The sequence below is a fragment of the Gorilla gorilla genome, chromosome 2 (assembly GCF_029281585.2).
Source record: "Gorilla gorilla gorilla isolate KB3781 chromosome 2, NHGRI_mGorGor1-v2.1_pri, whole genome shotgun sequence".
Taxonomy (NCBI): domain Eukaryota; kingdom Metazoa; phylum Chordata; class Mammalia; order Primates; family Hominidae; genus Gorilla; species Gorilla gorilla.
In genome coordinates, this window is record NC_086017.1 from 124,453,023 (window position 1) to 124,480,769 (window position 27,747).

At 40.4% G+C, this 27,747-nt stretch overlaps 1 protein-coding gene and 1 non-coding gene across 6 annotated transcripts in view; both read left to right on the forward strand.

Moving 5' to 3' along the window:
• Window positions 1-27,747, forward strand: part of SIDT1 (SID1 transmembrane family member 1) — a 95,400-nt gene that overhangs the window by 50,243 nt on the left and 17,410 nt on the right. For 4 of the 5 annotated variants that reach the window (XM_063704037.1, XM_004036073.5, XM_004036072.5 and 1 more), the window contains 11 exons: window positions 774-861; window positions 2,062-2,133; window positions 2,540-2,633; window positions 10,371-10,414; window positions 18,951-19,022; window positions 20,367-20,512; window positions 21,317-21,390; window positions 22,268-22,334; window positions 24,405-24,478; window positions 25,459-25,582; window positions 25,784-25,901. In XM_063704037.1, coding sequence (XP_063560107.1) covers window positions 774-861; window positions 2,062-2,133; window positions 2,540-2,633; window positions 10,371-10,414; window positions 18,951-19,022; window positions 20,367-20,512; window positions 21,317-21,390; window positions 22,268-22,334; window positions 24,405-24,478; window positions 25,459-25,582; window positions 25,784-25,901 — 973 coding nt within the window. Of the gene's footprint in view, window positions 1-712; window positions 862-2,061; window positions 2,134-2,539; window positions 2,634-10,370; window positions 10,415-18,950; window positions 19,023-20,366; window positions 20,513-21,316; window positions 21,391-22,267; window positions 22,335-24,404; window positions 24,479-25,458; window positions 25,583-25,783; window positions 25,902-27,747 lie in introns of all 5 variants that reach the window. The other variant, XM_055381647.2, reaches the window with a different exon arrangement.
• On the forward strand, window positions 12,216-12,324 carry MIR4446 (microRNA mir-4446). The gene has a single exon (NR_106342.1). It is a non-coding gene; the product is annotated as a microRNA mir-4446 (primary transcript).

Genomic DNA, 27,747 nt, shown 5'->3' on the forward strand with positions numbered 1-27,747 from the left:
AATTGTTACTTCTCTTTTGGGGCCTAACCTTTTGGGCAGAGGTTGCAGTGAGCCGAGATCACGCCACTACACTCCAGCCTGGGCGACAAGAGCGAAATTCCTTCTCAAAAAACAAACAAACAAACAAAATGATTTATGGCTATGCCTGAAATAAAAAAAATAAATAAATAAGCCATTTTCTCAGTGGGCTGAACATGACAACAGAAGTTTGGGGATGATTTTTTTTTTAAGTCTGGGTTATAGAACTCTAATGGACCTTAAAGTTCATCTTGTCAACCGCACTTCATTCATGGATGAGGAAATGGGCACATAGAGAAACATACTTAGAGTAACTCAAAGCCAAGATGATAACTGAGTCCTTTGCCTCCCTAACCTAAATTATTTGACTGCTGAGTGTGTCCATTTTAGAAAAGTAATTTATCATTAGATTCTAAAATAAAAACAACGTGTAAGCATTAGTTATTAAACATAGGCTATTCACATATTATTTATATGGTGCTTATTATAGTTCTAAGCTCTCAAATAGGCACAAAATTGATTGAAATCAGAAATGTATATCTATTTACCTTAATTTCTTGGATGTAACAATTATCTTAGAGTGGATAATCTGGAGTAAATCATGGGTATGTGAAAGTCCTTTCCAAGGAGTTAGAGGGCAGGGGTGAACTTTATTTTTCTTCTCTTTCCTCTTTCTTTCTGCCCCTACCCCCAGGGACTTTCTCCCTTCTACCTCTTTCTTACCGCCTATCATAAGGTTGTTATGTCTTATGCAGAAGAAGGATTTTCCAGGCGAGCAGTTCTTCGTGGTATTTGTGATAAAGCCTGAAGATTATGCCTGTGGAGGATCTTTCTTCATCCAGGGTAAGAGCTAGTGAGGAACACTTGACTGCTTAGCAAAACCTGAAGGAAGGGAGTGAAAGGGAAGCTGAAACCTCCTTTCTAGTTCCCACTAAGCAAGGGTTGGTTCCATCATCATGATGGGAAAGGCATCTGAGAGATACTTGAGAAAAAAAACAAAAGATAGAAAGTAACAGATCTAAAGGTATTATTGATACTACAAAATGTCATTTAGTACATTTCATCTTTTTGAAGCATTGTATTCCCTCAGACCATGGAAGATAAGTTCACTAGGTTGGCCCTTTACTCAACAAATATTTGCTACCATGAAGTAATGATCTTACACAGCGATCAAAGTCCATTTCTTAAGATGGGGTGGTAACCAGTAGCCATGGATCTACTTAATTTATCAGTAGTCATCATTTCCACGATGATGGACAAGAAAAATTCAGCATTCTGCATCTCAGTTGCCAAAATTATACCTTGAAAAATAGTAAGAAAGCCAACTGCTACACCTTAGCCCAATAATAAGGGGTTATGGGGGCTCTTAGGCATAGCACAAATAGTTATGGTTAACTACCCAGTAGCTACCTTAAGGGCAGAATAGGCTGATGATTGAAAACGTAGACCACTAGCCAGTGATTAATCACATGTGACCAACACAAAGTGTGTTTACTGTTGAGTGTAACATCATTTCCTTGATATTAATGTTTAGGTGAAATTTCTCCTAGTGTGTTCTTTAACCTCTTAATTACATGGCTCCAAAATTTTGCCAATGTCAAATATTCCTTGGTAAACTACAAGCCCTTTCATGACTATATAAGAGGGGAAAATTTGCACTGGCTAGAAACATACAAACCAAAGGAAGAGGTAGCTTCTATTTTCACAGCTGTTTTCTTCACATGGCTGTGGATATCAGGGGAAGGGTCCACCCGTCTTCATTGGAGAAGGGAGGCTGCAATCTTATTTGCATCTGTTAGTGATACCAAAATGCACACAAGCAAAGGCCAAATTGAGAGTCTAATGCTAGTCTCCTTAACCCAAAGGGATTTCTGATGGTTTGAAGGTTTGGGGGTTACATATTCCTCCAGTTCTTGCTAAAATAAGATTCAGTGATCAGAGTTATTTCTGGACATTTTTTGAACAACAGTTCAGACAAGAGACCAAAAAAAATCATTATCTGATTCAATGTGCTTTGTTCTTTTTTTATTTTTTTTAAACCAGAAAAGGAAAACCAGACCTGGAATCTACAGCGAAAAAAGAACCTTGAAGTGACCATTGTCCCTTCCATTAAAGGTCAGTGTTGGCTCCAGAATGCATTGAAGAGATTCCTGTGTCAGAAAATCAGTCATATAATTTGATATTACTGTCATCCTTCCAGAGAGAATTGTCATAAGAAAACTAAAGTATATTTACCTTAGAAATAGAAAAGGGAATCAGAGCATTTTGTTAAATCCCTCCTAAAAAGAAAGGGACCTCAATCGTGAAGTCCCTTCCCAGCTTCTACTGGGAAGTCATCACTGTGAAAGGTAGCTACTGTGGATAATGTCTGGGGACCTCCAGTAGCAGTTTTGCTGTGAACAGAAATTTATTAGGACCTAAGAATCAATATGATGGAGGGGCCCTTTAAGCCACCCTGTCTCAGATGGAGTCTTCTTTTCCGCAGAGGATGACCTGACCAAAGTTGTTTCTCTCCCTTCAGAATCTGTTTATGTGAAATCCAGTCTTTTCAGTGTCTTCATCTTCCTGTCCTTCTACTTGGGATGCCTGCTTGTTGGGTTTGTTCATTATCTGAGGTAGGTCAATCTTTTCTAGAAATGTTAATCCCCTGTGCCTGTCTCTGTGTAATGCTTGCAGCACAGACTTGACAGATATATTGACTGGCTTCAAATCTCCCTCAGCCACTAGCAATGTGACCTTGGGTACCTTGTGACCTTGGAGATGTTGCTCAACTCTCTGTGCTTCAGTTTCCTCATCCATAAAGTGAGACAATAATTTACCCCACAAAAAGTACAACTGCAGCTTTTGTATCAATAATACACACATAATAGGTGCTGGTAGAGTGTTAGTTATTTTCATAGTTAATTAAAATTCAACAAAGAGGCAACATGTATATTTTTTAAACCAGAAAATACTCACTGTAGATGGTCAGTTTATCCTAACATGGAGATTTAGAAACAGCTTTAAACATTCTATCAAAAAGTAAATGTAATGCCTAAAATAAATCTTGAGGTACAACAAAGAGCAGGAGTAATGTTCTTTGATACAGCATTAGCAAGTGTTTTCCTTCTGTTGTAGCATCAATTTTCCAGTAAAATGTCCCTTGGAGGGGGAAAGGAGGTAATTGTGCTGTAATTTGACCAAGGAAATTTCCCTTGCCAAGAGTTTGGAGCCCCTAATGACACAGGGCTTTCCTTCCCTCTCTCAGCGGGGTTGAACCTTGAGAATTCCATTCTTTGTGGCACTCTCTGTGAAACAACTACAAAACAATGGCAGGAGATTTACAATAAACAAATGTTCTTTCTCTTCTTAAACATGTAAAGAAAACAAAGCCAGCATTGAGTTTTGAGACTGTTTGCAAAATGAACTCCATCCATGGAAAGACTTCATGGCCTCCTCAGTGATACAACTACGTATCTTAAGAATATGGGTCTATCTCCTATTCAAAAAATAACTGCCTCGATGACCTGTATGAAACTTTTGAGTTCAGATATTGCCTTCAAAAACAGTAGATGACTGCTGGCCAAATCTGGGACAATTTGAACACCAAAATTATTAAGAATAATGAATTATAAACCATTGGAAAAAACAGAAATGTATGAGTCCCTGTTGATAAAGGAAGGAAGAGCCTAAACACCTGTGGATACACATTCAGCGATTCAACAAATTTATGAAAACAGCTACCCATTCGGGAAAGGAGCCATTAGCAGATACTGATAGTAGAAGGGAGAAAGAACTCTTGACCACAGCAAAATGCCAAAAGCTGGCTGGTAAATATGGAGGAGTGCTGGAGTTGGAAAATCATCATTTTGCAAACATTATGTTAAAGACTAGATTTGCTTAAGAATCATCGATGAATGCCAAATCTAGGGTGCAGAAATCTGATGAGGATGAAGATGTGTGCATGGCCTTAAACTGTATCCTCACAAATTGCTTAGTAGTTAAAGTGGAAAAAATAGTAGATATACAGTAAGAAATCAAACATATTGACCGGGTGATCAAAATTAATATCACCAAGGAGAAGATGGACATTGTGTGCCTCCAGATGTGACACTCTGAGAAGGACACAATGTCACTTTTGTAGCATTCCAGAAATGTATATTTGGAATCTAATCATGTGGAAAAATTAGACAACCTCCAATGATAAACATTCTATTAAAATGTGTCGTAAAAGACAAAGAAAAGTTACATAAGTATTCCAGATTGAAGGAGACTAAAGATATGTTACAACCAAAGACAATACCTGATCTCAATCAGGATCTTACATTACACTAGCAGAAAAATATTCCACAAAGGACATTATTGAGTCAATTGACAAAACTGGAATACAGATAGTAGATTAGATAAGAATATCACATCAATGTTAAATTTGCTGAATTTGATAACTGTATTGTGGTTATGTAAGAGAATTTTTTTTGAAATATTTAGGAATAAAAGTTTAGGTCTTGGTTGTATGCAAGTTACTTTCAAATGGTCCAGGAAAAAAAGTGTATATGTATGTGTGTGTGTATCTTGATACATATATATCATATATATTACATCTTTATGGGGAGAGTGAGAATGATAAAAGCAAATGAGGTAATAAGCTAACAATTGTTTGAATCTATTTAAAGGGTATACTGGTATTCTGTGTTCTTATTCTTGCAACTTCTCTATAAATCTGAAATTATTTTCAAATACAAGTTAAAAACAAAAACCCCAGGCTACAGGTGAATATTATACCTGGAAAGCATACATTAACTGATTAGCAGCTCAATTAATTTATTGAATCAGAGTTACTAATATTTAGCAGGTGCCTGCTGTGTGCCAGGCACTGTGCCTTAATTAACTTCTTCTTGATGTTTGTTTACAAACTCCTTTTAGTGTCATACTCTTCCATTCACTAAAAGAAAACAGCATATGATACATTTGAAAGAAAGCATGGTTCCATTTGCCTTTCGTGGCAGGCGCTCTAAGTAGATAATCTCATCTGATGCCCCTCAACAGTGGGTACTGTTATTATCACCAAGTGACCGTTAAGGAAATTGAGGCACAGAGGGATTAAGCAATTTTACGAAGAATTCACAGCCAGTAAATGAAGGAGCTGGGATTTGAACTCAGGCAGTCTGGATCAAGAGCCTTAGGCCTAAAGCAGGCTGATCAAAATGGGTCTAGAGTGGTCAGGCCCTATGAGAGATGACAGTGCTGACCAAGAATGCCAGACCAAAAGCCTGGCACCCAAGCAAGGATCTAAGTTGAAAAAGGGTCCAAAACACTTCCAGTTTTGCCTTGGATGAGTTCCAATATCATGGAAAGAAGTTCCTCTGTTATGCCTGTCATAGGAAGACTGTCTCTAATCCTGATGTTTTAGATTTTAGAAAACAGGAGTGTTCCTCATTAGTTAGCTAGTATAGTTAACATACAAACAGACAAGTTAAGCTAATAGCTGGTTATCAATCGCTCTAAAGTTGTTATTTAGCCAACTAAGCCAAGCACAGTTTTTCTAAGCTGTGGTATAAGGCTCTATGGAAACTTCTAGCTGCAGATTATTTTGCTATGGTCAAATGCACAGCATAGATTTCTCCAAATATAGACAAAGTGGAAATAGAAATCTGGAGATGTAAGAACTATTTGGCATTCTAAATAGAAGAATAGACTGAGAAAAAAAATGCTAATAGGAGAACTTTTCCTTCATTAACTAAGCAAAATAAAAAGTTTTCTGTAAAACCATATGAAGCTAGTCATCTCAGCATAATGCCAGTTACTTGATGAGTCCCTTAAACCCTATTACGAATACCTATGGGGTTTGTAGTACGTGCTATGAGATCAGGATAAAAAACATTGATCAGAGACATGGCCCCTGCCATCAGGGAGGTAAGAATTCAAAGTGTCTTCATACTGTATTAGCCTGAAACTAAACACTATTCCCTTCCCATCCTCCAGCCTCAGTCCATTCAACATGCGTTTATGAAGCCCCCCACGATGAATGTGCAGGCCCTGGGTCAAGCACTGCATACCTGTTCTCTTATTTGTTCTTCACAATCACATTGCCAGACATTGAATCCAAACTGCCCAATCCAGAATACTCATCCTTCCCTTTGATTCTTGTATTCATTATCTATTACCACAATAATGCTACATTTAAAAAAAAAAACAACTTCAGTGGCACACAGCAATACATGTTTAAGTTTGCTCACAAATCTATGGGTCAGCTGGATGGTTCCGCTAATCTGGGCTGGGCTGAGAGATCCTAGGTGGGTGTGATCAGAGAGTGTGGTCCACTGACAGATCAACTAAGAGCTAGCTCTTCCAGGCTGGCCTCAGCTGCACTTGTCTGTCATCCTGAAGCAGGCTAGCTGGGGCTTATTTGTTTCCAAGACAGACAGCAGAAGAGTGCAAGGCCTCTTGAAGATGCAGATTCGGAATTAGCACAATGTTACTTCCTCCTCATTCAATTGGCCAATATAAGTCATGAGGGTAGTCTAGATTCAAGAAATGAAGATGTAGACTCTACCTTTGGTTGAAAGAGCTGGATATAAGGTGAGGTGCAGCCATTTTGCAATCAATCTAGCACAGTCCTCATTTGCTATTTTTTCCTTATTCACTAGATACCACCTGCCTTATCCTAGCCTTGTAAATCATTTAACTCATCTAATGAAAAATTTTGTCAGTTCCAGAATCTAGTGCAAACTTGGGTAAAGTCTGTGAATACAAACACATAGTCAAAACATATCATCTTCTATGAGTACATACAATTGCTTTCCAGTCAATTGTTAACTAAAATTATTAAAAAGGAACTTCACCACAGCCTCTTTTGCCAGCTATGAGAGTCAGGCCAAATTATAACTTCTCTCCCTTTTTTTTTTTTTTTTTTTTTGAGACAGTCTCTCACCCTGTCATCCAGGCTGGAGTGCAGTGGCACGATCTCAGCTCACTGTAACCTCTGCCTCCTGGGTTCAAGCAATTCTCCTGTCGCAGCCTCCCCAGTAGCTGGGACTACAGGCACATGCCACCATGCCTGGCTAATTTTTGTATTTTTAGTAGAGACAGGGTTTCACCATATTGGTCAGACTGGTCTTGAATTCCTGACCTCAGGTGATCCACCCACCTTGGCCTCCAAAAGTGCTGGGATTACAGGCGTGAGCCACCGCGCCTGGCCAACTTTTCTCCTTAATGATATGCATCATTCATTCAATAAATATTTAGTGATCATCTTCTATGTGCCAGCTATATCCTAGAAGTTGGAGATATATTATAGTGAATGAAACAGTATAGATCCCTGCTGTGATAGAGCTTACATTTTACAGGGAAGAAATATACAAGCAAGTAAGCAATTAATAAAGAAAATCATTCCAGTTACTGACAGAAAAAACACAGTGGTATGATAAAGAACGATTGCATTGGAGAAGCTGCTTTAGATTAGATTTGATTGGCAGGGAAGTCCTCTCATAACCAAGACCTGAATGGCAAGAAGGAGCCAGCCAGCCATGTAAGGATCTGGGGAGAGAGTGACTCAGGTAGAGAACAAAAGCCAAAGCCCTCTGCCATTCAGGAGTTTGGTGTGTCTAGGAACAAAAGAGCTATGAAGAGAAGTTCTTCCACCAAACATACCAAAATCAGGATATGCAACTTCTAGAGTTCCCATCTGGAAGTAATAAGAGAATGTATCAAAACATGGGCACTTCTGGTCCCCAACTTTCCTCTCACACCCCTCCAACCTCATTTTGAGAGAATAATTCACATTTTAATTTTTGATGGCCATTCCCAAATGGTATAGTTTGTTTGTTAATAATGACTTTATTGAGATACAATTCATAGACCATAAAATTCACCCCTTTAAAGTATACAATTCTGTGATTTTTAGGATATTCGCTGTTGCATAACCATCACTACGATCTAATTCAGAATATTTTCATCATTCCAAAAAGAAACTCCGAGTTTAACAAGATTGCATGAGATCAATATGCAAAAAATCATTTGTATTTCTCTACACTAGCAATGAGCAATCCAAAAATAAAATTAAGAAAACAATTCCATTTACAAAAGCACAAAAAAATAATAAAATATTTTGGAGTAAATTTAACAAATTAAATGTAAGACTTGTACATTGAAAACTGCAAAACATCATTGAAATAAATTAAAGGAGACTTAAATGAAAAGACATCCCATGTGCATGGATTGGAAGATTTAATATTGTTAAGATAATGCAGTAGATAGAGTAATGGTCCCCAAAAGAAGTCTATGTCTAATCTCCAGAACCTGTGAATATGTTACCTTACCTGGCAAAAGGAACTGGTAGATGTGATAAAGTTATGAAGATTATCTTGGGTTATCTACATGGACCTAATGTAATCACAAGAATCCTTACGAAGGAGACAAAAAGGTCAAAGGCAGAAGAAGGAAATGCGACAAAGGAAGCAGAGGTTGGAATGATATACTTTGCAGATGGAGGAAGGGGCTGTGAGTCAGGAAATAGAGGCTGCCTCTAGAAGCTTCAAAGACAAGAAAATGAATACTCCCCTGGAGCCTCCAGAAGTACAGCCCTGCTGACACCTTTATTTTAGCCATATAAGGCACATTTTGGTATTCTGACTCCCAGAACTGTAAGATAATAAACTTGTATTGTTTTAAACACCCAGTCTGTGAGTTTGTTACAGCAGCAGTAGGAAACTAATATACATGACAATAGTTCCCAAATTAATCTACAAATTCAACACAATCCCTTGCAAAGTCCCAGCTGGCTTTTTTACAGAAAGTGACAAACTGATCCTAAAATTCATATGAAAATGAAAGGGAGAAGCCAAAACAATCCTGAAAAAAAAAGAAGAACGTTAAAGGATTTGCACTTTCTGATATCAATCTTATTACAAAGTTGCAGTCATCAGGACTCTGGTACTGACATAAAGAAAGACATATGGGAGGCTGAGGCAGGAGAATGGGGTGAACCCGGGAGGTGGAGCTTGCAGTGAGCCAAGATCGCACCACTGCACTCCAGCCTGGGCGACAGAGCGAGACTCTGGGGATGAAAGACTCTTCTTGCTGTGCGGCCACTGTGGAAAACAGTTTGGAAAAAAAGTTAAACATGGAGTTATCTCATGCTCAACAATTCCACTCCTAGCTATATACCCAAGATAATTGAAAACATATGTCCACACAAAAATGTGTACACAAATGTTCATAACAGTGTTACTCATGATAGCCAAAATGTGAAAACAACCAAAATATCCATTAAGTGCAAGCATGTCAATGAAATGTGGTCTATCCGTACAATGGAATATTATTCAGCCATAAAAAGACTGAAGTACTGACACATACTACAGCATGGATGAACCTTGAAAACGTTACACTAAGTGAAAGAAACTAGACACAAAAGTTCGCATGTAATATAATTCATTTTTAATGAAATGTCTAAAATAGGCAAACTTATAGAGACAGAAAGTAGATTAGTGTTTTCCAGGGGATGGGGAGTGGGGAATGGGGAGTGACTGGTCATGGGTTTGAGATTTCTTCTGGGGATGATGAAAATATTCTAGAATTCGATAGTGGTGGGAGCTGTACAACTTTGTGAATGTATTTGATTGGTGTGAAAGTAATTGCGGTTTTGCCATTATTTTTGAAGGCAAAAACCACAATTATTTTCGCACCAATCTAATATTAAAACTCACTAAATTATGCACTTTAAAGGGTGAATTTTATGGTATGTGAATTACATCTGAAAACTGATGAATGAATAAATGATGTATATGCATGAGAATGAAATTGCTGGGATATATGGTAACTCTTTAACTTTTTGAGAAACTGACAAACTTTTCCAAAGTGACTGCACCATTTTACATTCCCACCAGCAATGTATGAGTTCCAGTTTCTCCATATCCAAAGACATGTGTTTGTTTGTTGTTGTTGTTGTTTGTTTTGTTTTTCTTTTTCTTTTTTTTTTTTTTTGAGATGGAGTCTCGCTCTGTCGCCCAATGCAGTAGCATGATCTCAGCTCACTGCAACCTCCACCTCCCAGGTTCAAGCAATTCTCCTGCCTCAGCCTCCCAAGTAGCTGGGACTACAGGCACCTGCCATCACGCCCAGCTAATTTTTGTATTTTTATTAGAGATGGGGTTTCACCATATTGGCCAGGCTGGTCTTGAACTCCTGACCTTGTGATCCACCTGCCTTGGCCTCCCAAAGTGCTGGGATTACAGGTGTGTGCCACCGCAGCTGGCCCCAAAGACATGTTTTGAAGAGATCCTAGTAGACAAATCCACAACAAAATCTATAAGGGACAAATGTAAAATGCTGAGGTTTTCACTGTCTTAGGAGCATGTGTATGTGCTTGTTTGCAGGTTTCAGAGAAAATCCATTGATGGAAGCTTTGGGTCCAGTGATGGTAAGAGCAATGCTTGGTTTCAATTCAGAATGGTGTCGCATAGTGTGGCAACATCCCATTTCATGCTTCTTTTACCTCTCTGCCTTTTGCAATTTACAAACCCTCCCTTGATTCCTGTCCCACAGAGTAGTCTAGCCTGCAGTTGGAAAGCAAAGCTAGTGAAAACCAATTCTATAGTTCAAGGGGTCCCAAGCCCTAGGCCATGGACTGGTACTGGTCCGTGGCCTATTAGGAGCTGGGCTGCACAGAAGGAGGTGAGCAGCAGGTGAGCAAGTATTACCACCTGAACTCCACCTCCTCTCAGATCAGTGGCAGCATTAGATTTTCATAGGACCGCAAACCCTATTGTGAACTGTGCATGTGAGGGATCTGGGTTGCGTGCTCCTTACGAGAATCTAATGCCATAACCCATCCCCACCCCCGTCTGTGGAAAAATTGTCTTCCATGAAACCAGTCCCTAAATATTGGAGCCAAAAATGTTGGAGACTGCTGCTGTAGTTGATAATTACTGAGACGTGGAGCTCACACTAAAAACCTTTACTAGGAGTGTCCCTTGTAATCACAGACCATTGGTCAGCCATTCATCTTTTTTAAAAGTTTCACCTTTTCTGGGACATAATTGTTCATACCTGTCCTATCCCAAAGCTGATTTGTGAACAACACTAAGAATGTATTGTGCCAACTCTGATACATGGTTTACTTTTTCCCAAGCTAAGATGGAGGCTTTTTTAAGTGTCTAGAAATCTGAAATACTTGACCCTAGGAAGTATAATAAAGAGTATAATAACTTGGGGGAATCCAGAGTAATTGACTATCCAGCAATTGTACTATGCCTTTTCCTCCACTCTGAGAGTTTGAACAAAAGAATTCAATGACCTGATCTTTTTAACAAAATTAAAAATTTAAATGTCCTCATTTTTGAAAAACATAAACTCAGTGCTCATAAGTTATTTGGCATAGAGCAAGAATTTGGTTAAAGAGGAATATGAAGTGGAACTTGATTTTTAAGTCATACATAGCAGATGTTTAGGTGTGTGTTTTCCACACTTAAATGAGGCCACAGAATCTTAGAAAGACTTTAACTCACTCCCTACCCCCCTCCAGCAGGATCATTGCTCCCTTTGCTGGAGAGTTTGCTTTTTTTTTTTTTTTAATGTTTGTCTTCCTTAATGTCAGCATGCCTGTTTTTCCAGCCACCCAAGCACTTTGTTTTATAAACATTCAGCTGTCAATATAAAAGACTGTAAAAGAACACCTGCTCTCGTGGCTTTAAAGTGCTAAATGCTCCTCTCCCTTTTAGTCGTCAGATGTTCAAATGAATTTGTCTGCTCTCTGGATGTCATCTTTTTTCCTACAGGAAAAAAGTTTTGTGCCTCCAAGTTTTGTGATTAGTTTAGGCCTAGTTGAACTTAGGCCTACATCCAATCGATTGAATCCCATTGGGTAGCCTCTGAATGGATAGTCTGTTATTTTTTATAGTATGAGTGAAGTCTTTTTATTATAATAATATTTATTGAAGGAATTCTGCATTCAGAAGGGTCTGTTGAACATTGAAGCATAAGTGGACAAAGCTGGGACTTGAGCCAGATCATTGTCCAGTTTCAGGGAGGCTCTGAAAATTAGCTAAGAGCTGGAGGTACCCTTCTGATGGTAAGCGGAAACAAATGAGTGACCAAAAAAAGTAAAGATGCATCATTGAGATTCATGTGGCTGTAGGTAACCACAGCAACAAGAAAAAAAAATCTCAAACATGCTTAATCAAGAAAGAGACTCCTAGCTCTGGAAGTAGAGCCAAAAGATGTACTTCAGGATTGATGAGTCCAGTGGCTCTGGTCCATTTCCCTGCCATTCCCTTGGCTTCAATTTACTCCCAGGGCTGGCAGTGAGATGGGTTAAGGCTCACACCTTCACCTGACAGCACCAGAGGGAAGGACCTTTTCAGAAGCCCTCAGCAACTTCTTGTGTTTCATTGGCCTAGAGTGAATCATACACTTATTGTTAAACCAGTCACTGCAAAGAACAGATTTACCTACACATCAGACAAACCTACTTTTAGAATTAAGATTAGGTCCTCTTCTCTAAGACCAGAGTTTCTCAAACTCAATATTATTGACATTATAGGCCAGATAATTCTTTGTTGTTGGGGGCTATTCTGTATCTTATAGGATGTTTAATAGCATCCTTCACTTCCATGCACTAGATTCTAGGAGTTGCCCCTCCTTGGGACAACTAAAAATGCCTCCAGGCTTGGTGCAGTTGCTCATGCCTGTAATCCCAGCATTTGGGGAGGCCGAGGTGGGAGGATTGTTTGGGCCTAGGAGTTTGAGACCAGCCTAGGCAACATAGTAAGACTTCGTCTCTATAAAAACAAAAAATAAACAAAATTAGGTGGGCGTGGTGGTGTGCACCTGTGTTCCAGCTACTTCGGAGGCTGCTGTGGGAGGATCGCTTGAGCCCAGGATGTTGGGGCTGCAGTGAGCTGAGATCGCACCACTGCACTCCAACTTAGGTGACAGAGCAAGACCGTGTCTCAAAAAAAAAAAAAAAAGCCTCCAGACATTGCCAAATGTCTTTTTGGGGGCAAAACTCTTTCCCCACATCCCCCTGTTTGAGAACCGTGGACCTAAACACATGAGAACACTTAAATAACACACCAGCTTAGGTAAGAAGTAGGGAATAGGAATATTCACCACAAAAGTCTTGAAATAGGAAGAAAATAAGGAACCTTTGTAAGGTAGAGAGGCCACAGGGAATGATGGCATCACCCCCAATGTCATGACCACTGGTGAGTCAAGACCTAGATGCTTAAACCAAGAGCAGAAGACAAGCACTGCCCAAGGGAAGAACCAGTGACTTTTTTAGGCATCTCAAACAGAGCGTAGAGAAATCAACAAGGAGCAAGAGACAGAGGCAAGTAAGGACCATATCTGGAAGCTAGCAACAGACATTCAGGGAAGAAACAAGGATACAGAAATGTCTTTCTCTCCCAAGGTCAGGATCAGCATGACCATGGGGCACAGGAAGTTCGATGGAGCTCAGAGTTACAGGAAATGCCTTGGGTGCTTATATCCAGAGAAAATGCTAGAAGCAGCTTCTTAAAGGGGAAGAGGATCCCACTAGACTTAATACGGTCTCTGCCCACATCATTGTGGAGCTAGATATCTGTGGAACTTAGCCTAATGCTTTCACCTTAGACGTGACTGAAGTGGAAGAAATGGAATCAGGTCCCTACAGGTTGCCAAATTGGTGGCAGCTCTGTTGGAGTTAGGAAGGATGCACTCAGAAAATCTGTGGGCTACTCTGCATTTGTTTTTCTTTGATATACCTGAAGTGATTTAATTAAGCTGTATGTGAAAATCTCCATGTTAGCTCCAACTATAATAAAAAGCAAAAAAAGGTATTTGATACTTCATGGGATGAAGAAGAAGATTAGACCCTGGAGCCTGGGTGAGATGGAAATAGTGTTGGCAAAGAGCTGCTCCAGGGGACTTGAAGGGACTTTTTTACTGTACTATGAATGACTGGACCCTGCATTGTCTAATTATCCTTAATACCAAAGACAGGACATCTGTGAGAATCTGAGAGGTACTAAGAAAGGCTCTGTGCTCTAAAACCATTTCCTCCACTGGCTTTATCAGAGAGAAACCCCACATTTCACATCATTGTTAAAGAGCCTCTACAGAAATTCAGTTACCAGCTGAGAAAAATAATGAAGCCTCCCCAACAGGCCTCTGGGACCCCTTGAGTTGCCACCAGGAACTGGGGTACAACAGAAGAGGAGGTTACTTTCTCAAGTGCAAGAGCTTGGCAGGCCTAATCGGTTGTAGATTTAAGAACCAAATGGCCAACCCAATCCTTCCCTGGATACAGCCATTACTGAACCAGCCTCTTAGCCAAGAGCAAGATCTGGTGGAGATAAGACAAGGAGAGTGTTGAATTTGGAGGACTCAAGGAATGCAGGCCATTCAGTGCAAAGGGTCTCAAATTTTAGTCCTAGATCTCTACTCTCCTTTTTCTAGTTTTCTTGTCCAGCTTTTTCCTCTAGAGGAATTTTACTTTTACATCCATCTGCAAAGATGATGGTTTTCTTCATTTTTTCTTCAACTATTGAAACAAAACGTGACACTAAGTTGGGATAGGTAGGCAATTGGCATAAAAATAAAATTTTGGCCGGGCACGGTGGCTCACACCTGTAATCCCAACACTTTGGGAGGCCGAGACGGGTGGATTGCCTACAGTCAGCAGATTGAGACCATCCTGGCCAACATTGTGAAACCCTGTCTCTACTAAAATACAAAATATTAGCCGCACATGGTGGCATGTACCTGTAGTCCCAGCTACTCAGGAGGCTGAGGCAGGGGAATCACTTGAACCTGGGAGGCAGAGGTTGCAATGAGCCGAGATCATGCCACTGCACTCCAGCCTGGCGACAGAGCAAGACTCCATCTCAAAAAAAAAAAAAAAAAAATCATGCTAGCTAGTTCCCATCATTTCTGGCTCCCTCTTCAGCTTCCAACCTGCTGAGTCTTCAGAGACATAATGGGACAAGGCAACTATAAATATGAAGTCCCTGAAAGACGCAAACATGCTCAAAATGAAACGAAATTTTTCTCCTCACATAAGGCATTTACCATAAAAAGCAAGCGTGCAAGCATATCCTGTTCTATGTCAGTGAAGTAGACAGATGCAGGGGGCTCAAGCTCAGAGAAACACATATCAAAACAAGTTTCCTCATTAAGATGAGATCATTCACAATCGTATGTGTCTGCTATTTGCAGCCAGAACATCTTGGTCTGTCTTATAAGCTGATATTTTGTGTTGAATTCTGCTTTCTATGTACTATACAGTTAAATATAGATATGGCTTGCCTTCCCAGACCATACTTGACGTTTAGAAGGAAATGCCTTGGTTTTTGCATTCTTAAAAGGCTTTAGACATAAGCAAAATGAAAAGAATACTGTTATCCCATGTTGGCCAATCTCATATTTAATTGGTGCATATAAAAGTCCACAGAATGAAAACATTTTTGCATGCTGGCAATGGTATTGCACATGAAAATCTTGGTGCTCTTATCTGTCACAGAACCCATGATGTTGCAGCTGCCTCAAAATGAACAGAGCCAGCAACAACATCAAAACCAGATCATGCTCAGTGATGAGCCAGAGCAGAAAACAGAAATCAGTGATTCCTTAAAGTCTGAACAGACCTACACAGCTGGCTTTGTCTTTTTAGTGAAGTTGTCACCTAACAAAACACTGATTGTTTTTGTTTGTTCACTTGCTTTGATTTTAGTTTTTGGTTTTTGTTTTTCTTTTGATGACACACACAGACAGAGAACATTGGCTCCCACGAACAATTTCGACCTCCTGCTACAACTGAACTCCAGTATTTTCTTACACAAACTTCAACTTCCCATATCAGAGGACTTCCAGTGACACCAAAATGCACTATGTGCACGTAACATCAAAACATCATGTTGTACATCTTAATATATACAATTTAAAAATCTTTTTTTATAAAAACAAGTTTTCACTGAGACCAATTCAAGGAATCACTATCCATCCACTATCTGAGTGACTGGGCAAACTACTTGATCTCTCAGCATCTCCCTTTTATCATCTTTAAAACATATGGTAATATTATATGATAAAATATATGGTAAAATATATGATAATATTCTCAGCATTTTGTGATTTTAGTGTCATTCTTCATTTACTATTTGCACATTTAATAATTTTCAAAATTACATTTCAAATAAGGGACATAGGTTAGTGACTTAAAATAAGGAGCTTAGACCAGGCATGGTGGCTCACACCTGTAATCCCAGCACTTTGGGAGGCCAAGACTGGAGGATTGCTTGAGTCAAGGAGTTGGAGGCCAGCCTGGTCAACCTAGGGAGATTCTGTCTCTACAAATAATTTTTGAAAAATTAGCCAGGTGTGGTGGCATGACCCTGTGGTCACATCTACTCAAGAGGCTGAGGCAGGAGGATCGCCTGAACCTGGTGGTTGAGGCTACAGTGCGCCATGATTGTGCCACTGCACTCCGGTCTGGGCAACAGAGTGAGACCCAGTCTCAAGAAATAAATAAATAAAATAAAATAGGGAGCTTGAAAAGAGAAAAATGTGAAAGATACTGAGGGGAATGTAAAAGACCTACAACATCATCTAGGAATAAGAGCAACCCAGGGGTTCCATGAGACTTCCTGCAATAAACTAAACAGAAAGAAGATGCAGGATGACCCACACCAATGGGTAATCATTGGCAGGCAGCAGCTGCCAATCTAAAAAGCAAAAGCTGTGCTTTTTTAAAATGTGAGTTTATTACAGTGGAGATGCAAATGAGCCTCAACCTCTTTGTCTCTTTAGAAAGGTATTCTTGAGCACTATATGAAAGTAACATATTTACTACCAATTGTTCTTGTTTGAAGGAAAATTCCTGTCTTTTCAGTTAAAACGATAAGTTTTGTCTAACACAACAGAAGGTTATTCAGCCTTTAAGCAGGATATGCTGCCATTTGCAACAATATGCCTTCCATGGATAAACATGGAGGATGTTATGCTAAGTGGAATACACCAGACACAGAAAGCAAAGTACTGCATGGTCTCTCTTATATGTGGAATCTTTTAAAAAGTAAAATACATAGAAATAAGGAGTAGAACAGTGGATATCAGGGACAGGGAGTGGGAGGAAATTAGGAGCTGTAAGTCAAAAGGTACAAATCTGCAGGCAGGTAGGATGAATAAGTCTAGTATACAGTAGGAAGAATATATATAGTTAATAATATTGCATTCTATATTGAAAATTTGTGAAGAGAGTAGATTTTAGGTGCTCTTATAACAACAAAAAAGAGGGAACTATGGAAAGTGATGGATGTGTTAATTTGCTTAGCTATAGCAATCATTTCAATATGTGCATGTAATATCAAAACATCATGTTGTACATCTTAATATATACAATTAAAAATCATTTTTTAGGCCAAGCATGGTGGCTCATGCCTGTAATCCCAGCACTTTGGGAGGCCAAGGCAAGCTGATCACTTGAGGTGGGGAGTTCAAGACCAGCCTGGCCAACATGGTGAAACCCTGTCTCTACTAAAAATACAAATATTAGCCAGGTGTGGTGATGTGCACCTGTAGTCCCAGTTACTCAGGAGGCTGAGGCAGGAGAATCGCTTGAACCCAGGAGGTGGAGGTTGCAGTGAGCCAAGATCGTACTACTGCACTCCAGCCTGGGTGACAAAGTGAGACCCTGTCCCAAGAAATAATAACAATTTTTCATAAAAAGAAAATAAGTTTTCACCGAGATCAATACAATGAAACACTATCCGTCCACTCTCAGAGTGACCAGGCAAATTACATGATCTCTCAGCATCTCCCTTTTATCATCTTTAAGATGGTGATAATAATATTATCAACCTCCTAGGGTTGTTGAAAATTTAAAAGAGTAAATTCCTGGAAAGAATTTAAAAGACTGTCCTACACAGTAAGTCTACAATAAACATCAGTCAGTAGTAATAGAGGTAGTACTGGTAGCAGCAGCAGTAGCAGTTGCAGCAGCAAAGCTCTATGCTGTAACTATGGCCAAATCTGTTCTAAGTCAAAAAGAGTCAGGCAAATTGCACACAACATCTTCACATGGCACTGTTACTGTGCTCGAAAGATTTGATCTCTCATACTTAACAATCTGAAGGTAACCTGTTTCTTTGACTTGAAGTTGGATGAAAAGCATAGATGGTATTGATGACATGTTACATACTTATGGGTCAGCCCAAGAAAGGCCAGGGAACACCTAATTTCCCTAAATAAGAAGAAATTTATGAGGGGATCTCCAAGCCTAGTAACAGTGCCAGGGAGCATGCATTCTGAGGGCCAAAGTCTGCATTTTGAAGGCCAAGATCTGTGTGCTAAGGGCCCTGGGAACAGCTTAGGCTGCCAAAAATGCTGCGTTAGCCAGAAGCCTTGCTGTCCAGCTGAGCCAGCTCTTGGCTAAACCACCAAAGAAGAAAAGAAATTGGATCTCCAAGGCCATTGCATTAGTCCTTATAATTAAAGTTTAAGTCCAAAACCTGGCTAAAGGTTTTGAGTTTACACTTTAATTATTTTTCTTTATGGGGGAAATTAATGGACACATAAAAAATTTAAAACATGCTAAAAACCTACAAAGTTGGCTTACAAAACTGAATATTTTTATTGTCCACCAATGGAAATGATGGCTGTGTTTCAGTAGAACTTATACATAAATACTGAAATTTGAATTTCGTATCATTTTTACCTGTCATGAAACATTATTCTTCTTTGGATTTTTTCCCCAGTCATTTAAAGGTTTGGAAACTAATCTTAGTTAAAGAGCCATACAGAAACAGGTGGCAGGCTAGATTTGGCAGATGGGTCATAGTTTTGGTGACTCCTGTATTAGTGTAAAAAGAAAATCAAACCTAAAATAATGTGCCCTGATGATTCAAGCTACTTAGAATAGTGTTGTTTTGTTTTAGCAACTGGACGTAAAGTGTTTTCCTCTTCACTTTTTTTAACAGGCTCTGGAAATATGGTGGCATCTCATCCCATTGCAGCCAGCACACCCGAAGGGAGCAATTATGGGACAATAGGTATGTCCTACCAGGTCTGTTCATGAAAGTGTTTCCTAATTCTGCAGAGAATATGATAGAAAGGCATTCCAGCCACTAATAACTGGGAATGTGGGCAAAGCAGCTATCCTATGAGATTGTCTTTTATTTGTAAGATGAGTTGCTTGGAGATTTGGAAGCTTCCTCCCAGCTCTAACTTTCTCCAGTTCTGTTGTTCTGTTTCTTGGATCTGCTAGCCCCACTTGGCAGAATTCCTTCAATGGTTGCCATCTAATACTAAGGCCCCCAAGGGACTTTTTCATATCCAGCCTGGGTTTAGGGCATGAAAGATGTGTCCCAGGGAGCCTGACATCAATTGACCAGTTGTTTCATTCTCAGGTTTCAGTGGAGTAAGGGGCGATCAGAAGACTGAGGCAGTGCTGCAGGTGAACATGGCAGTAGCCTACCAAGCCTTCATTTTGGCTGACTTCATAATTGAACCTGCTCACTGCCACCCAGTCGTTCACATGGCAAACCCCAGTGTTCCTTAAGTGGGCTGAAAAGAATGGAATCCTAGACCTGTCTTGTTAGAGTAGAAGCACATTGAGCTGCCTGCCCTTCCATATTGCTTGTGGACCTATGAATGGTGCTCTTTAAAATGTCAGTGTAGAGGGACTGGGAATCCTGTATTCCTGCCCTATCATTCTGTAACTTTGAGAAGCATGTGGGCTCAGTGCAGACTACTTATTTTTAGTTCTGTAAGAACAGGATTTTTAAGAAACCATCTGAACAGAAGAAATAAAGCGGAAGGTAAGCTCAGCTCATGTGCCCAAAAAGCTGCATAAATCTCCATCTGCTCTGGGAAACATTCATGGGAACAGAAGGATTCTTCTTCCTGAGAATGTTGTTTTCATTATATAATCATAGATACAGCATGTGGGTGATTTCTGTGTACAAATACTTTACCCATGAGAAATGTATAGCTGTTAGATATGTGTGGGCTCACACATATATGCAATAGATGCTATACATAGCGATGTGCATGTGTATTTGTATATATTTATGTTCGTATTTTAACATATGAAACATGAAATATAAGTACAATATTATTTTTGTATCCAAATAGTTAACAGAGCAGATGCCCTTAGATTCTAATATGTGTCCAGTCCTGAAGATAGCCAAGTGAAATATAAAAATAGGAGAAGAGGAAAAATAAAAGTCCATTGAGAAGGAATTGAGAGAAAGAACAGGTCTTGTGAATGAGGAGTTCATTTGGATCAACACAATATTTCCTAGAATGAGTCTGCACTGTGCTTTTTGCAGAGACGAATGGGCTCCGTAGGCTCTCCACGACTTTTGATGGCAGATGAGTTGTCTCTGTTTCAGATGAGTCAAGCTCCAGTCCTGGAAGGCAGATGTCCTCCCCCGATGGTGGGCCACCGGGCCAGTCAGACACAGACAGCTCCGTGGAGGAGAGCGACTTCGACACCATGCCAGACATTGAGAGTGATAAAAACATCATCCGGACCAAGGTACCCACCCTGCCTCGCCGTACTCTTTGAGAGGGCAGAAAGTTTGGCAGTAGAATAAACTTCAGCAATACCTCAGTTTCCTTTATTTTGTTTCCTTCAGGGAAAGCCAAATTTCCCAGAAGACTGAAATCAAATGTACCTACAGACTAAAAGCAATACTCTGTTAATTCGCACTTTTTTTTCTTGCGGAAGAAAGTGAGCACATTAAAGAGCACAGAGCATTAAAACACTCTTAAGGTCTGAAGTGGCTGACTGTAGGCAATAAAGAAGGAAGGGATCCAACCAGATGGAAGAAAAGATTCATCTGAGGGGTGTACTGGGGAAAGCTCCCTGGTTCTGTGCATATCATCTTTCAAAAGGAAAGCTGATTTGTTTCTGGCTTCTGATTATTATTTTGTGTCATATCCAGCAAAAGATATGAAGGGGAAACGTACAGTTTCAGCCCTATGTAGTTCAAGAACCACACAGTGGACAGCTCTGAAAGCTGGGAAATCAATTCTTGACATATAAGAAGCACTCAAGACTCCCAATAAGTTGCCCACATCAGCCAATCCTTAATATTCCAAGGAAAATACTAGGATTTTTATTAAGGTATCATGGGAAAAACAACATTAAAAGTCTTCAATAATTTTAATCAAGTAAATTTGATTTACTTAATCAAATTTAGTAAATTTGAATAATTGTATCGCTTGAATAATTTTAACAATTTTAATTTAAATTGAGACATTTGTTACGTTTGCCTTCGTATCTCGTGCATAAAGAGCTGAGTACAGTTTTGCATTCTCTTTTTATTTGGCATTCCAGATGTTCCTTTACCTGTCAGATTTGTCCAGGAAGGACCGGAGAATTGTCAGCAAAAAATATAAAATTTATTTTTGGTAAGTAGATGACCAGTAGGACCATGGTTCCCTTAAATAAACATAGTTTTCTTAGTCACAGCCACAACCACTTAGGCACAAGGTTTTAGTGTTTAATGAGGCACAGGCATAGGGGATGATGTTACCAGCCAACTATCGGTAGACCTGCAATGGCCACACACATGGACACAGCCTCCCTCCCAGCCAAGAGGCTGAGCTGCCTTGCAAGAAATCTTCTCTCCCCTCAGAAACCCCCAAGCTGAGTATTCTACTCTTGTGACAGCTCCTCCCCTTATTTTCTCCTGAAGGATGCCCTTTTACTTGCATGCAGATCTTAGAAGGAAATAAGGGACAATGGGGCCACATGAAATTTCATAGTGGGACCATCAGTTTGGAAACCACACCACTTTCACGTGATCCGTCACTCATTACTTACACTCTGATGTTTAATCTAACAGCAGCCTAAAGAGATAGGCCCTCATAAATGATTTGGTTAAACCAGAAGCAGGTACTACTTACACTGTTTTACAAATGGTTGTAAGAAAAGAAAGAAAAAAGAAACCCTAATATTTGTTGGGTACCAATCATTAACCTTTTTAAAAAATACATTTCAGTTAGTATTTTCAGTTTTTGCCTCTGCACCCTAACTAAAAGTATCCAAGGGAAGCTTTTCTTTACTTCTTTAATTCCCCTTTACACAAGATACTGTGTACCAAATGCCCCAATGCAAGAGAGGGGAGAGGATGACTGGAGAAACAGGAACCACATAATCAGCTTCTGGTTACTTTTGCAAGTTAATTATGGACTTATGGGGTGGAAGCATTCTTTTAAAAATATTAACCAAAGACTCCACTGTTCATTTGAAAATAACCATTTCCGGTTCTTTCTGCCTGCATAGGAACATCATCACCATCGCTGTGTTTTATGCGCTGCCCGTAATCCAACTGGTCATTACCTATCAGACAGTAAGTGCTGCCCCAGCCCCAGCCCCAGAGTCCCAGCTTTCTTTCTGCAGGGAGAGTCTCCACTGTGACTGACAGAGAGAGGTACGACTTAGGATCCATTCAGGAATTTCCCATTGAGGTTCCAATTGGAATTCACTATTGCTTCCTCTTTCCTTTTTTTTTTTTTTTTTTTTTAGACAGAGTCTCACTCTGTCACCCTGGCTGGAGTGCAATGGCACGATGTCGGCTCACTGCAACCTCTGCCTCCTGGATTAAAGCAATTCTCCTGCCTCAGCCTCCCGAGTAGCTGGGATTACAGGCATGTGCCACCATGCCCAGCTAATTTTTTGTGTATTTTTAGTAGAGGTGGGGTTTCACCATGTTGACCAGGCTGGTCTCAAACTCCTAACCTCAGGTGATCCGCCTGCTTCAGCCTCCCAAAGTACTGGGATTACAGGCATGAGCCACCACACCCAGCCCATTGCTTCATCTTTAACTGACCTTTCAATCTAGTTCCCAATTGTTTTATCACAAAGGGAGCTGCAATCTCTTGTATTATTTTGTCTACCAGTCTGAAAGTATTACCCTGTGCTTATTCAGTCATGATATCTATCCACTGCATCTGTTACTTAACACTCTGAGCTTTCTGATCATTATGGGATAATGAGTAGAGTAAATAAAGTTCCAGACTAAAACAAAGGAACCTGATAGCTAATCTAGCCTGTGCCTTCCCATTGAAGGTAAATTTTTTTTGTAAAATTAAAAACAGCTTTGTGGCTGGGCACGGTGGCTCACATCTGTAATCCCAGAACTTTGGGAGGCCTAGGCTGGTGGATTGCCTGAGCTCAGGAGTTTGAGACCAGCCTGGGCAACATGGCGAAACTCTGTCTCTACCAAAAATACAAAAAAATTAGCTGAGTGGTGGCACACATCTGTGGTCCCAGCTACTCGGGAGGCTGAAGTGGGAGGATTGCTTGAGCCTGTGGAGGTGTAGATTGCAGTAAGCTGACACTGCGCCACTGCACTCCAGCCTGAGTGACAGAGTGAGACCGTGTCTCAAGAACAAAAAAAGGAAAAAAAAGAAAAAAAAGCTTCATGAAACTAACAAAATATTACAGTAAAAAGAAAATGTAAAATAAAAACAAACATTTTTTAAGCAAAAATAATATGAAAGTAGTTTGAGAATCCTCATTCCTCCATAGAATCCTAGGCCAAGGTCACTTATATGACCTTCTATAGAATTTATTACACAGTAGAAAGCCCATTTACAATAGCAAAAAGCTGAAGTTGCTTCTAATGCAGTGGCCCTCAGACTTTGCTCTGCGTTAAGGTCACCTGGGAAGCTTTTACAAATCCCAGTGTCCAGGCTGTACCCCGTCCCAGTTAGATCAGAGTCCCTGAGGGTGGGGCCAGGCATCTGTAGTGTTTAAACCCCCAGTGATTCCAACATACAGCCAAGTCTGTGTGTTAATGATCTAATAATATTTAGTCAATTGCATACTTATTATGCAGTGAGAAAAAGGACTTCATGAGGTTTGAGCACCACTGTTTATAATCTAAATCTTCTCTGCATACTTTGGGGGACTGTCAGAAGATACACCTGGACTGTGGTTTGGGAAAGTTCTTGACAGAGATGGTGATAAATAGGGAAAGCTGAACACACATCTCCTCGTGTCTACCTGCCTCATGTTTACCATTTCTACCCAGAGGATGGGACAGCTCTATATCCCCTCTGCAGTAACCTAGAAAATAAGACATAGTGTGACAGTCCTGAAAGACCTCAATGTTAGCATTCTTTCGTAGTCCTTTTATCATAACAAAGGAAATGCATTTGGATGAATTCCACCTTGGGGCTGCATAAGGGGGTACACAGAATATTCCCATTCAAAGCAAGATGATAACTTTTTTGTAAAAAAAGTGCCTGCGCTGTGTAAGGTGGCAGATAATGGCCCATCTGTGCAGAGGAGCACTGGTTACATTGTAAACTAGTGACAGTGCATCTCCGTGAGCCCTGTCTGCTCTTTGTGTTCCTGCTGGGGCTCAGAGGACGGAGGAAAACCACATTTCCTCTTCTCACTCTTGATTTTACAGGTGGTAAATGTCACTGGCAACCAGGACATCTGTTACTACAACTTCCTCTGTGCTCACCCCTTGGGCGTCCTGAGGTAAACCCAGTCCTCTGGTTGCCCATGAGGCATTTAGAGATGCCTTTCTGTCTAATGTTGTGATTTCGGTTTTTAAAAATACTAAAAACAACCGTGGAAAACGACCCTATTCAAGGGTAAAAAGGAACTAAACCAAGAAGTTGAGACCAGGTATGCTCCTCTCGTTCCTGTATGTGGTTCTCAGGAAACATTCCTTAGCATACTGCCTGCTGAGATGAGGGCAGTGGCATTTTTTTTAAATGTCAGATCTCTAGCTGTGGTGGCATTTGTTCACAGGCATGAGCTGGCAACCTATTGTCTCATTCGATCCATTAAACAACCTCGTGAGATAGACATTACTATGATCCCTATTTTTAGATGAAGGCAGGTGAGGGTTTGCTGAAGGTCCCTCAGCTGCTAAGTAGTGCAGGACGCAAACCCAGCCCTGTGGCCTCCTAGGCCATGCTCTAGCCACCAGAACTTGGTGACGTGGAATAAGCATTGCCTGGGAGTTGGGAGTCTAGCTTCTTGCTCCAGAGCTGAACCAGCGTTCGTTTCCTCAAATAAAGCTGCTGGCTATGATTGGCTGACACTTACCTGAAATTCACAATTAGAGAGCTGAACATTGACACACACGGGTCCACCTGTGAGGACTCACTCTCACGGTGTAGCTGAAACACGTGCCTGTCTTTGAAGCAGCTGTCTTTCCCAGGATTCATACTATACAAATGCCACTGGGATAAGAGAGGATGGGAGGGTGTTAGGAAGCCAAGCAGGCACCCTTGAGAGGAAACAGACACGTTGTCACAGGCTAAGTAAGCATCATAAAATGAAGGAGTTAGGTTAAAGAGGATTTCTAATACTTTTCTGATCTTGAAACCTTATGGAAAGGTTAATGGAAAACATTCATGCTGAATTCATTCATTCCTTCATGCATCGTGTATTCTCTGGGTCCCTTTGATGGTCTTGACTCTCTCATGGTCTCTCACTCATCCCTGTAGTGCCTTCAACAACATTCTCAGCAATCTGGGCCACGTGCTTCTGGGCTTCCTCTTCCTGCTGATAGTCTTGCGCCGCGACATCCTCCATCGGAGAGCCCTGGAAGCCAAGGACATCTTTGCTGTGGTGAGGAAAGAGTGGGTGGGAACTAGGAAGGGTTATGGATACAAACAGGATCTGCAAAGGGGTGGGACATCTGGCTTAATGGTGTGATGATTTATTATGTGTAATAAACTACATGAGGCCAGAAGCATGTGTTTCCAGATTAGTGACTTGGTGGATATGGCACTATTTAGTATCTATTGACCACCCTTTCTCCTTTTTCAGGAGTACGGGATTCCCAAACACTTTGGTCTCTTCTACGCTATGGGCATTGCATTGATGATGGAAGGGGTGCTCAGTGCTTGCTACCATGTCTGCCCTAATTATTCCAACTTCCAATTCGGTAATTAGAACTTATATCTACTATACAGATTTGAATCGTGAGTCTTATCCTGGAACCCTCCCCAAAAATGCCAAAGTCATGCTTGCAAAGATCAAATGGCATTTTATGTGAGCTGAAGAGATCAGAGAGGACCTCCACACAGAGCATGACCTAATTGAGCAGTTAGACTGCTTTGGGATGAAAGTTATGGAGAACCCAATTTATGCTGGATTGAATAATAAGGACATCCAGATGTACAAAGGGCTTGTGGTTGATTTATCTGGTGACTCTGCCTTCATTTCTCTGTGATCCCTTTGATTGTACCCAGCCTGTATGTTGGTTTTATCATCAGGCTATCTTCCCTGCTGGTGGCAAAAGTAACTATAGCAGCCCCTGGCTTCGTAGTTCCACCCAACAATTCCAGAGGAGGCGGCAAGCTGGGTTCCAGAAGCCTTCAATTAAGAGCAAGGAAGCTGTTTTTTGAGAAAGCCACAGATAATATCCTTTCACATCTCAGTAGCTTAAACAGTCATGAGCCCATTCTTTTTTTTTTTTTTTTTTTTTTTTTTTTGACAGAGTCTGGCTCTGTCGCCCAGGCTGGAGTGCAGTGGCATGATCTGAGCTCACTGCAATCTCTGCCTCAGGGGTTCAAGTGATCCTCATCTCTCAGCCTCCCCAGTAGCTGGGACTACTGGTGCGCACCACCACGCCCAGCTAATTTTTGTATTTTTTTGGTAGAGACGGGGTTTCACCATGTTGGCCGGGCTGGTCTCGAACTCCTAACCTCAGGTGATCCGCCTGCCTCTGCCTCCCAAAGTGCTGGGGTTACAGGCGTAAGCCACCACAGCCGGCCCCATGAGCCCATTTTTGAATCATTCTCTAAGCGCTGGTTAGCTCAGACCCAGGTTGCTTCACCAATCAGCAAAAAAGGTGGGACTATCTTTAGACCAATCAGCCCTGTCCCTGGAGCCAAAGGTGGGATTAGCTTTCCTGAAGCGAAGGGGCTGAGACAGTGTGCATTTCTGAATTGAAAGCGGGTAGACATTGAGTTAATATTGAGATGCTATTAAGAAGGAAGAAAGGAAAAGCTGATGCTCTCTAGCAAGTAACGATGTCCTCCACGCTCAAGGATGAGGATTTTTTAAACGGTCGTTTAATGTTTGTGCTCTGGCTTCTGGTGTTAAATCAGAGCACCACAGAACTCTGTCGCATTTAATTTTTTTAATTAGAAAACATTTTCAGTAGAGAAAACTGCAGAGAATGATATCATTCACCACTCAGAATGAACAAATGTCAACATTTTTAAATATTTGCCTAGATCTACTTTTTAAAGAATAAAGCACTGTGATAAAGTTGAGGTCCTGTTCTGACGCACTTTCAAACTTAATCTCCTCCTTCCTCCCCTAAAGGCAATAACCATGATTAATTTTATATTTACCTTCCCGGTTTGTTTTTATAATTTTTCTATATTTGTAGCAAATTAATAGTAGTTTATCATTGTGTGTTCTGCAGCCTTTTTTCATTCAAGAATATGTTTTCAAGGTTTATCAATATTATATCAAGGACATGTAGTTCATTCATTTTTAAGGGTTGTCATATTGTATAACAAAAAGTATCACATTTATCAGTTCCTCTATTGAACAGCATTCAGATGTTGCCCGTATTTTGCTATTATAGATAACACTGCAGTGATCATCCTTCTATATGTCTCTTTGTATGTATGTGAGAGAGGTTCCTTGGGATACCTAGAAGTAGAATTTTTCAGTTACTTGGTTTGTGCACCTTCTATTTTACCAAAAACTGACAAATTTCTCTCCAGAGCATTAATTCCCATTCCCAATAGCTGTGTGAGACTTCCCATTCCCCA